The sequence below is a fragment of the Gymnodraco acuticeps genome, unplaced genomic scaffold, assembly GCF_902827175.1.
Source record: "Gymnodraco acuticeps unplaced genomic scaffold, fGymAcu1.1, whole genome shotgun sequence".
NCBI lineage: Eukaryota > Metazoa > Chordata > Actinopteri > Perciformes > Bathydraconidae > Gymnodraco > Gymnodraco acuticeps.
The window spans coordinates 83,550-95,705 of NW_022990742.1; the positions used below are offsets into that span (position 1 = coordinate 83,550).

General features: G+C 42.6%; 1 protein-coding gene across 1 annotated transcript; it reads right to left on the reverse strand.

Annotated features, from left to right (window-relative positions):
• Nucleotides 1–2,098: 2,098 nt before the first annotated feature.
• LOC117556578 (tubulin alpha-1C chain-like) lies at nucleotides 2,099–9,746 on the reverse strand. The gene is made up of 4 exons (XM_034231961.1): nucleotides 9,617–9,746; nucleotides 3,923–4,151; nucleotides 3,685–3,833; nucleotides 2,099–3,181 (listed from the first exon to the last, which is right to left on the reverse strand). The coding sequence occupies exons 1-4, from the start codon at nucleotides 9,617–9,619 to the stop codon at nucleotides 2,204–2,206; spliced, it is 1,359 nt and encodes a 452-aa protein (XP_034087852.1). The 5' UTR covers nucleotides 9,620–9,746; the 3' UTR covers nucleotides 2,099–2,203.
• Nucleotides 9,747–12,156: the final 2,410 nt, after the last annotated feature.

Here is a 12,156-nt window from a genome sequence, read left to right on the forward strand (position 1 = left end):
CGCCCACATTATGCGGCAGCTGTATGAGGCTTTGAAGGGTACAACCCCCGTCCAGGCGATCGACTTCCAGGGGATTTCCTCCCAAACGCATCGGTTCCCTGGTCGGCGTCAGCACAGCGGGTTTGCCTGCAGGACACTGCCGAGGCTTTTGCTCCGATTCCCACTGCCCAACATGGTACTCAAGTGTCCCGGGTCCCCGCGGATCTCCACTCGGCCGAGCACGTTTTCATACGGCACAGGGGTCCCCTGCGGCCTCCTTACGACGGACCTTTCCGTGTTTTGGAGCACGGGGACACAAACCTTGTGGTCGATCTGGGTGGTAAGGCCGAGCGAGTTTCTGTGGACCGGGTGAAGGCGGCCCATTTGGATTTGGGCCAGCCGGTGGTGCTGGCACGACCTCCGCGACGGGGGCGCCCCCCGGCCTTGATCCCTATCACTGACTTGAGACCCGTTGTTCCGGTCTCGCCTCTTCCGGAGGTCGCGCATGCAGAAGTCGTTTTCCCGACTCCCGTGCTCAGGAGTTGTGGGGGTTGACCTGTCTTTGTTATTGGGTGAATTCTGGGGGGGCTTGTGTGGTGACACGTTATTATACATAATTCACCATTGATATTATCGTGTTGCAACCCGGGCGGACCCGTTAGTGAGGGTACCGGGGTTTGATGTCATTCCTGCTAGCTTGTCATGCAGAGCAGTTCATGTACTAACCTCTTAGAGATCAATGGATAATAAAGTGTGGAAGTCCATTCTTAATACACCGCCTCCGACTCCCTTTCATCGGCACTACAATATATATCCAGTCTCTGATTGTGTTACGTTACTATGAGAGTGCTCTCATACTTGTTTGATTCTGAAATTGTATATATTTATATAAATGTGAGGGGAATTAGAGTATTGATAAGCCTTCTATAGAGGCTTCTCAATACTCTAATTTCCCCTCCTCGACTCGAGACTAAAGTTCCGCCCACAGGAGAGGCGAGCGGAGGAGTCGAACCACACAACACTATCAGAGACTGGATATATCACCCCCCCCCCCCCCTCCCTCCCTCTCTGGTCGCAACAATGAGGAAAATAAATTACGGGCCAAACGTTTTATTTACAAGTATTAAAAGTAAGCAGAGGACACCAAACCAACTGAGACCCGTCTGTCCGCTGCACCTACACACTGTAGGCTACCACACACAGCTCCTAAAGCATAATCAGGATACAGCCATTGTGTTTTTTTTATGTTAAGCACTAAATGGTCTTAGAAAAATATCGACTCTTTGTTGATATCTAAACTAAAGCAAATACAGAGAGTAGGCCTGTTATACTGAGTGATATATATGTTACACACTGCTCTGCTTTCTGCACGGACCTCACAGCTGTTCTCACTGTTAACATCTCGTCACGATGAAAGCAGTTTCTAAAATATCCAGGGGATGCATGCAGAGCTGTCATTGGCTGAGATACGAAAGAGACAATTGAAAGTGCAATAGGAATGTATTCATTTAGGTCAGTGTGTTGTAGAATCCATTTTCTTTTTGTTTGGATGACATTAAATATCCCTGCTTAATGTCAAGAAAAAGCATTTATTTGTAACTGAACATGGTGAATGATTACAGAACTGACAACAAAAAAGCGTTTACAACACTATGTAGCCTTTTTCAATGTTGGCTTCACATGGTTCCTAATGTATTGCTTTAAGTTCCATTCATTTTCCAGTCTGGGAACAGCAGAACTAAATATTTTTAAACACCACCTGTCTGCCAGCATGAGAGCCCCACCCCAAGCCTCACTACTATCCCTCCCTTGGGCCAGAGTGATACCACACCCTATTTTAGATCAGGCTGGGGTTAGGACTCTGTTCTTGTCACGTAAAGCACAAATCCAATATTAAATAAGTAAATGCAAGATATGCAAATGGTACTCTTGAATCATTTGATGTTGGGAAATAATATAGTGATTCATCTAGATTGCCATCCTGGTCTGTTCAGAGAAAAGATACATGTTGAACACCACTGCCTCCAAGTGACTGAATTGAGCAATAGCATTTGTGTGAAAACCTTTTTGATTGAACTGAGCAAGTGAATACATACAACCCATCTAGGCAGATCGGTCATGTTTAACAGTGTATTTATTGACGAGGAATGCATTCAGGTTCAGTCAAACAACTTTATTTACTTGACAAAACAGCATGGATCAATACAGCGGAATGTCTGCCTTTCTAATACTCCTCTCCTTCTTCATCCTCATCTCCCGGACTATCAGCTCCAACCTCCTCGTAATCTTTCTCCAGAGCAGCCATGTCCTCTCTGGCCTCATTGAACTCTCCCTCCTCCATACCCTCACCCACATACCAGTGCACAAAGGCACGCTTAGCGTACATCAGATCAAACTTGTGGTCCAGCCGAGCCCAGGCCTCTGCAATAGCAGTGGTGTTGCTCAGCATGCACAAAGCCCTCTGCACCTTGGCCAGGTCTCCACCAGGAACTACAGTGGGCGGCTGGTAGTTGATGCCCACCTTGAAACCAGTAGGGCACCAGTCCACAAACTGTATGGAGCGCTTGCTTTTGATGGTGGCAATGGCAGCGTTCACGTCTTTGGGAACGACGTCACCACGGTACAAAAGGCAGCAGGCCATGTATTTACCGTGGCGTGGGTCGCATTTCACAAACTGATTGGCTGGCTCGAAGCAGGAGTTAGTGATTTCTGCCACCGAGAGCTGCTCGTGGTAAGCTTTCTCTGCAGAGATAACAGGGGCATAGGTGGCCAGAGGGAAGTGGATACGGGGATAGGGCACCAAGTTGGTCTGGAACTCTGTCAGATCAACATTGAGGGCCCCATCAAAGCGAAGGGAGGCAGTGACGGAGGACACAACCTGACTCATCAACCTGTTCAGGTTGTTGTAAGAGGGACGCTCGATATCGAGGTTTCTACAGCAGATATCAAAAATAGCCTCATTATCTACCATGAAGGCACAGTCAGAGTGCTCCAGGGTGGTGTGGGTGGTCAGGATGGCGTTGTAGGGCTCCACCACAGCGGTGGACACCTGGGGAGCCGGGTAGACGGAGAACTCCAGTTTGGACTTCTTGCCGTAGTCGACGGACAGACGCTCCATCAGCAGGGAGGTGAAGCCAGAGCCGGTGCCCCCTCCGAAGCTGTGGAACACCAGGAAACCCTGAAGACCGGTGCACTGGTCAGACTGAAAGAAAAAGAGAAAATCATGAAATAATAATAAATGTATTTATATAATACAAAGACAGCAGTGCCACGGGTTCACAGCTAATGATAACAAAGCGTATCAGTGCACAGCATGTAGACATATAGATGAAAACAAATCAGAGATCAGAGGGGGCCATACCATGGAGGGCTTTGAATGCGATCAGGAGGATCTTGAACTGAGTTGTGCAGGGCGGAGGAAGCCGATGCAAGTGTGCCAGAATCGAGGAAATATGCTCACTTTCAAAGAGTGATACCAGATTGTTATGTCTTGTGTTTGTTTAAAACACTGTACAGCTCTACATTTTAAAACATATACTTCACATATTTATTATTATGACACTTGGCTTTTGCAATAATTATTTTTGCCATTCACCACAACATGATTGCATACGCCTTGTGTGTGAAAACCTACTTGGCAATAAACCGATTCATTTCCATTTAATACTCTTCAGAAAAACGGACTTCTGTTCTAAATGTACTGACCAGCTTTCGGATTCTGTCCATCACTGTGTCGATGAGCTCCTTGCCGATAGTGTAGTGTCCTCGGGCGTAGTTGTTGGCAGCATCCTCCTTGCCAGTAATCAGCTGCTCAGGGTGGAACAGCTGGCGGTAAGTCCCTGTGCGCACCTCATCTAAGGGTAATTAGATTATTGAAGCTTTTGAATGACAGAGGGGAAAAGGCATTTATGATACTTTTATCATTTAGAATTAGAGAGTTTACCGATGACAGTGGGCTCCAGGTCAACAAACACAGCTCTGGGGACGTGCTTTCCAGCTCCAGTCTCCATGAAGAAGGTGCTGAAGGAATCGTCCCCCCCTTCTCCTGAGGTGTTCTGGTCACCAGGCTTCCTGCCGTCCGGCTGGATCCCATGTTCCAGGCAGTAAAGCTCCCAGCATGAATTGCCAATCTGCACACCAGCCTGACCGACGTGGATTGAGAGGCACTCGCGCTGTAAAAGGAACAAAAGGTTGTTAAGATCATAAAAAGGAAGCCTAGTTGGCTGATTCTTGTGCCAAAACAGTGTAACATACATTCTAGTGGCATATCACCACATGTGGGAGGACGGCTCTAGAGAAAGGCTATTTTAATAACCAAACATCATATCATGATTTAAGTCACCTGACGCACACATTTGTCATCTGAACAGAACGACAGTTATAGTTAAAAACAAAAAGGCTAAATACTGTTTATACGTCTAATACCGAAAGCACAATGACGCAGTTGTTGGCAGACAGGTGGCACGATTGGACGTGAATGTGGGCCAGTGTTAAGAGAGGAGACTAGCATTTACATTTCCTGCAACCGTCTCACACGGATTGCGCCACACCCCTTCAGGAGACTAGTGGCGCAGAGTGTAGCAGCAGGCTTCCTCCAAGTTTACAGTAAAACAAACTGGTGGTGTGACCAACGGCCATTTACAATTATTAATACTATTATTAGCATTAGTCTATATTTTGGTTGAAACTAAGCCAGAAAAAATATATATAACGAATATTCACTGGCATCCCTAGTACACATATATCACTTAATTATTCAATACATCCTTTGTAATGAAGTATTCAAAAGTAAAAATTACATGTTTAATATAAATGATTTGCTGTGGCCAAATGTTTTCAATGCATTGACAGACCCGTGTAACTCTCTGATAGCACCCAATGAATGCACTGACTTGCTTGTAGAACCACGCTGCACAAAGCAGATAGCAACACCTATAAAAACTATTTAAAAAAAGGGGCTACTGTATCGACATTTTAAAATTATATTTAAAGAAAAGGCCGTGACAAAACAGCTGGGCTCTATTTCAGTAACTATTAGCTATATTAAAAAAAAGACGGCAACAGCTGACATCAAATCTTTGCTGAGCCTAAGGATAATCGTAAATAAATAACATAGTGAACATAAATATATTGCAATGCTCAAAACAGCAGCATCCAACCGTCTCTAATCCTTTGATATTACATGTCACCTGCATGCATGCACGGAGCAGCTGTAGCGCGGAGATCATCATCATCATTCTGTCTTGTATTACTTAAAGTGGACCTATCATGCTATATTTGAACAATATATTGTAGGGCCATATCTATATAAAGTATATATATATGATTCTGTGAGCTGCAGCTGACCACGCCCCCCTGCAGGAGAGGGGAGCGTGCTCTGAGATCAGCTGCTGGGCGGTCTGTAGAGGGGGAGGAAAAGAGATCTCCGTCCTCCGTGTTTTATTCTTATAGAAGTAAGAAGAGAAGTAACGGGGCAGAAACCCTCCTTGTTACGCAGCGGTCCAGACATAGACATCAAACGGCGACACATATTCAGTGTGCAGTTCCTCTGGCATTAGGGCAGGGATATCTAGATACTTCCCAAGGTCTGACATCATGAAGTGTGCTACTTTTAAAGCAAGCAACGATGTTTTCAAATCTGTAATCAAAAAGCTCCTCAAAAACACTATCGAAGCAGTAGGTTTGTTTGAGACGCGTTGCGGCTCGCCTCGAAAGTAGACGAGAATAGCCGATCGCAGTCGGGGGAGGTCTCAAAAAGCTCGCCTGAAGTCGGACAGCTCGGAGTCGGCTTCTTCTCTCAGTTATTTGGCGGATTGCAAACAGCTTGAAGGTGCATACCGCCACCTCCGGAGTCGGCTTGACTCGGTTTGCATCTATAAAGAATGCACACATGTGTTTAATCGTTAATGTCAGATATGTACTAAGTAAATACATTTGTTCCTGCTCAAGATTAGATTCAACTTTATTGTTATTGCACATATTACAGGTACTGAGACAACGAAATGCAGTTTAGCTTCTAACCAGGTGCAACAAGCAGTAAAGTGAAAAGTAATGTACACAATCTACAGAATAAAATATAGAATGAATTGAATGATGAATAAACAGTGAGGGGTATGAATACACTAGATATACACAGCAGCTTGAGAGCAGTATGAACAGTGTGTATGAATACACTAGATATACACAGCAGCCTGTGAGCAGTATCAACAGTGTGTATTAATACACTAGATATATAAAGTATGAAACGGTAAGCAGTGCAAGTATAGTATAAAATATATAGATATTAATTTAATGATGATAAACATTGTGGAACAATGATGAAAAATGGGAATGGATGTGGCGACGTAAAACTGACACAAAACAACAGCAAACTTTTGCCGAGCCAATTGGAGAGTTTCATCAGCAGCACGGGGTAAAAACCACCAATGAGCGCTCAGCTCGAGATACTAGCGAGTCGTTTCCCATCAAGCATTTCGCTTCCGCAGCCCGTGGAGAGGAACTGCTCCGCCTCGCTCTCAAGGCTGCGGGCGTCTTTGTCCCGCGAGATTTCAACGTCTCATGTAGGCGGGCCTCCAGAGCAAGTCGGACAAAATGACTAACCATCATGCAACGCACTAGCAAGATGTTGATCGCAACTGCGCAGGTCTCGCTTGTCTCAAACAAGCCTAGTTCCTGCCGTTGCTACGTAGTTCAAACAGTAACAACGGACTAAAGCGGATGCATTTCAATTTAAATCAATACAACTATTTTTTAAATCGATAAAAGCATTCCAATTAACATTGGGAGTCATGTCGTTAGTTTGTTGAGAATGTGGCCATGTAATAAGCGGGATAATGTGCACATTGCATAATGTGCCTTCATGCCGATCTAGATCGCTCCGCGCAAAAAAAACCAAAAAAAAAACCGGCTCGTTCGCGGGCGCGAGCCGGCTCCCGTCGTTCACTTAAAAGAGCCGGCTCTTTGACCGACACATCACTACTCAGTGTATCAGGAATACAGACACACACCCATCATTTAAATAAGAGTTTTTAAATTAAACGATAGGTTAAGAATAAAGTGTACACATATACATCATTCATTAGTCAAAACAGGGCTACATTTGATTTAATTAAAAGGTATAATATGTGGTAAACTGAAGAGCGGTTTGGGAGCCGAAAGAGCCGGCTCTTCTTGGTGAGTCGAGCCAAATGATCCGGCTCACCAAGAAGAGCCGGAATTCCCATCACTAACACTGAGAGAATGAGCTCATAGGGCTGCTGATCACCATAAGCTAAACAGTCTGTATATTGCATTACATTTGTATAATGTAAGCTTTGTTGATACTTTGCCTGCGGGAATACGAAAAAAATAGTTAGATATACTGAATATTATTTGATCTATTCCACCACTTAATCCCAAATAATGTAGAGGTGTGTTGTAGGTGCCTTAAATAACCCCTTGTTTTATAGTGAGATGTATTTTTATGTTCATATAATGATTTCCTGATAGTGATTTCAATGCCACCCCAAAATGATCCTGGCCACCCCACTCATCTCTCTAATGTGAAGACATTAGAGAAAACCGGTGGGTTTGCTGTCCTGGCTCCAAGATGGTGGAATGAGCTCCCCATTGAAATCAGGACAGCTGATAGCTTGCACATCTTCCAGACTGAAAACTCATCTCTTTCGACTCCACTTCCAGCGATAGAATTACTAACAAACCACTTATATACTAATAAAGGACTGGTTTACCTAAAGCCAGTTGAGTAGCACTTGCATGTTTTGGCTCTATGAAACCTGATGTACTTTATGATTCTGTTTTCTTCAAGTTTGCATCTTCTTGGTCGAACGCACTTATTGTAAGTCGCTTTGGATAAAAGCGTCAGCTAAATGCAATGACACTAAACCGAGGTCGACACAAATCCGTTCATTTTATTTAAATATCGGCAGCGAGTAATCATTTCAGACGTACATTGGAAAAACGCCCTGGTTCACTGAAATTCGGGAAAAAATTTTTTATCTGTGTTAATATCATGTTTTAAATATGAAACCATTAAACCTGGCCACTAATGATAAGTATATTTATTTCCAACAATTCGCGCCGATTGTAAATGCGTCACTTCAACATCTTGACTGTGCCGTCGAGTTACACTTATTTTACCAACACCACAGTTAAAACGACTTATTAATGACGAAGCTTGATTTACCAGCTTATAGCGCAATATTTTTGTTTCACTATAAAAATGAGTCTTCTAGAGCAGTGGTTCCCAAACTTTTTGTGCCCAAGGCACACCAAAGGACAAGTAAAAATCTCAAGGCACACCTATTGTGCAAAATAGCCCTTATAACACGTGTTATCACTCATATCATGTCAAATATCTGTAAATGTGCATAATTATTTACTAATGCCAAATAAAATGTGACAAAGACAACTATATTACTCATGAAATATTTATTAACGAAATATTTCAGAAATTAATTTGAAACTTTACCAAATTAGGCTTCATCAAAGCAGCAACACACTCATTTAAACCAGACAGGTCACAACATTAAAAATGAGGCAAAGGAAACTCAGCAGAAATTCAGCACAGAGAACTGTCAATGCAAGGAAGCTGCATTGTCCATTGTCCTGAACTACAAATTATAAATGTAACATTTCAGCAATCAGCATTGAAACATGTGCTATTGTAAATATGTTTGCTGACTTACAAATTAGTGAGATACATGTGCCTGTCGGGGCGCGCAGAATGTTTGAATCCTTGGTGGCACTGAGGAGAGGGCCACTCGCAAGTCCTGTTCAACAGAGAGCCGTGACCTCCGGTTGTTCTTCATGTAAACCAGAGTAGAGAACGCCAACTCCAGAGATGGGGTCGTTACTAATTTTTTTTTAATATATTACATATTACTTTTTTTTTAAAAAAAGTAATATATTACACTACTTCGTTATTATCTACACAAAATAACTCGTTATTTTACTCGTTACTTTACTCGAGCACGTACGAACTGCGCATGCGTGAGTGGCAATAACTTTCCTTACCAGCAGGCGGCGGTAGTGTGTATTCGTCATTCAAAACAGGCAACAACCGGAAGACAGAGAAGAAAAACAGACAACAAATAGCGTGTGCGGTAGCTTCACCTTAGCGTGTTCTTTGCAGGTGTTGTTGAGGTTTGACCACGTGGTGTTTCCAGCAGTGGATAACAGCTTCTGGCCTGGACACAGTTTGCACCTCACCGTCACTTCCTGTCTATTCTTCGGACGGACTCAAAGTAATGGGCATACCTCCACCACTCGAAAGTTATCGCTGACTCAGCCATGTTTATGCAACACTGCACGTGGAGATGTGGACGCGCAAGTCGCGCAGATTACGTACATATAAACCTACAAAGTACTGATATAGTAAATTAAAAAATAATTATTTTTGTGTAGTTGTATATTGCAATAATAACGTATGGTTTTCACAAAATCCCACGGCACACCCGGACTTGCCTCACGGCACACCAGTGTGCCGCGGCACACCGTTTGGGAACCACTGTTCTAGAGTAAGCGGTTAAAAAACGTTAAGCTGGTTACGTTTTCGCACGATGACACACGTTCAGAGCGCTGCATTTGGTTAAATACACATCCTCTAAGAGGAGAAAACCTTTACTATCGTACTCACCATTTTTCTGAAGATGTGAAGACAGAGGGTTCGATAAAGAAGAGGAAAAGGCAAAGTTATCTCTCACAGCAGGCCTTTCCGTGTCCAGGGTAAGAAGTAACAGGTGTCTTTTTTTCTTGGCGGGGCTAGTTATATATCTTACGCGGGCAATTGCTGGGGAATCTGATTGGATGAAAAGGCAAGTGGGTCCACTTCTGATTGGTTGAATTCTTTAGAATGTTTTTTAAATAAACTTTATTGAGCACATGGAAAACAATAACACTGGCTAACACAATTCCTGTTCAAAGCGGAATCACCCCACCTAAGAACGTCAGTCCCATGGATGTACTGGGAAAACGTGGTTATTGCTGAACATTAATAAATAGACGTAGTAGAATAATACAATACATGCATATTATTATACAAGAACGTTTAGCAAATAAGATAATAAGAAAAAAAGATTGGCATATTCCGACTTTTGACGTTCATATTTGAATTACGATAAATATATTGTTGAGGTATAACATAGACATGTATATTGTATGACTCCATGTAATACTGTGTACCATATTGTTTATGTAGCACATGATTGTGATGTCACTACGTGGGGTATAAGACCGTTGGAAGTCGCCCCTTCTCTCTCTGTCCTCAAGTCTCTTGACATGTGTGCATCTAATAAATAACGCCGTGATGAATGGCTAAACTTGAACTGCTGAGAATAGTCACCTTTCTGCTGCAGAGAGACAAAAGGTATGTCTAAATCTGCTAACATATATATATATAATATATGTTAGCAGATTTGGACTTATACCATATATATATATAAGTCATTTTCAAACATATCTTTGTCTGACATGAGTAATATTGTCATTCTTTATTGGTAAATATCATTCATTGTATCAACTGCAGGAAATAGTAAGCCCTCCTTTTATATTTGTTAACTATCTGCAAGTTTCAACAGAAAACGGAAATCCAACATTAAGCCAGTCTTTTTGTTTTCATCTTGCTGCTGCTCTGTCTCTTAAGACTCCAAAGCATGTCGAGTTACATTTCAGCTAATTGCATTTGAGACTGTGGTGTACTACACTGTGAAACTTTCTCTTTTCACCGGGCTTTATATGCATTATTGTCAATTTGCTGCTTTGGTTTGGGAGCTGTAGAAAAGGGGGCAATAGGAAGCGTATGAGTGTCACAGTACTGTATGTTCCTGTTGGGTTTTAAATGAGAGCTGTGTATGTTTTGCAATAGAATGAGCAAACAAGAGAAAGGATTTATGTTCATAAAAAAAAACAATCACTGTATGATGTAAGTTCCTCAATTTACATCGATACACAACAGAAGGGGAAGTTTTGGCCTGTGAACAATTTGATGTATGTTTTAGTAAACCGTCCGTTCTGATTCACAATGCCTTATGTTCAGGGCGTTTTAGTAGAGCCAAATACTTCAACTTGTGTACGCATGAGGGCACCGTGTGTATGCGTCTGTATTTTTGAATCATTTTGAAGTGCACATCTTTTCAGCATTCAAAATATTCTGTTGTATGATTTATTTTTTGTCAGAGGCAGTTATGCAAAGCTAAATTAATTTATTTCCCAAACAGTCCAATTACCTCATGATTGTGAGATGGAGAAAAACATATTGAATGGTTCTTAACTCCATGTCTTACGGTGAGAAGAGCACCCTCCAGATATGCTATATTATCTTTGAGCCATTTAACACATTGCTTTTGAGAAGAACAAAGGTTTTAAGATGAATTTCCTTTGCAAATGAACAAACTGGTTGGGAGTTGTTCTAACGCATAAAGCATAGGCGGAGTTTGACATTTGCGCTTGGGGGGGCAAACCTTTTTTACTGACGTCAGTACACAGTCCCAACTATTGCGTGGGGCGCTACGGATACAGTAGCAATAAAGCCAGCGCTCACCGCACTGAGTATGACTTTTCCATGCCCGCCGTACGCACACACTCATATGGAAGGGGCGGTCTCTCCCCCCAACAACAGTGTATTACATAACTGTAAAACTTATCTTAACATATTGCATCAGTAACGTGCACTTATTGTAACAGCAGGATCAGTTTGTGTGTTGTGGACACGACCCGTATATTTTCGCAAGCCGTGTTCTCAACATTTAGCATTTTGCTTATTATTTAATTGAATTAGCTTACTTTAACATCATTTTTCATGGTGGGGCTAAGCCATTTCTTGGTATGGCTGTAGCCTACCCCAGCCATACCCTGGCGCCGCCACTGCCTTCAACATTGAGCGCTAAAATCCATTTCCGGGTCACTGCCGGAGGACCGAGGAGTCGAGGAGGGGAAATCAGAGTATTGAGAAGCCTCTTATGTGTGCACGTGCCTGCTCAGATGTTTTACTTGAGTAAAAGTAGAAGTACTCAGATTGTAGGAATTTACTCCAGGTGGAACTAAAGTCTGATTTAAGACTTGATTATTCTTCACATCATTAATCCACATCTGTAAAGTAACTAAAGGTATTAAATAGGCCTAAATGTAGTGGAGTCAAAGTAGGCCTACACCATTTACTTCTGAGCTATAGTGTAGAGC

What these genes read in the sequence shown, in the direction of transcription:
- LOC117556578 (XM_034231961.1), bottom strand. An exon ending in CCTGGAGCCCACTGTCATCG is followed by an intron (nt 3,834 to 3,922) that starts GTAAACTCTCTA and finishes AATTACCCTTAG; the next exon opens with ATGAGGTGCGCACAGGGACT. An exon ending in TGGACAGAATCCGAAAGCTG is followed by an intron (nt 3,182 to 3,684) that starts GTCAGTACATTT and finishes TTTTTCTTTCAG; the next exon opens with TCTGACCAGTGCACCGGTCT.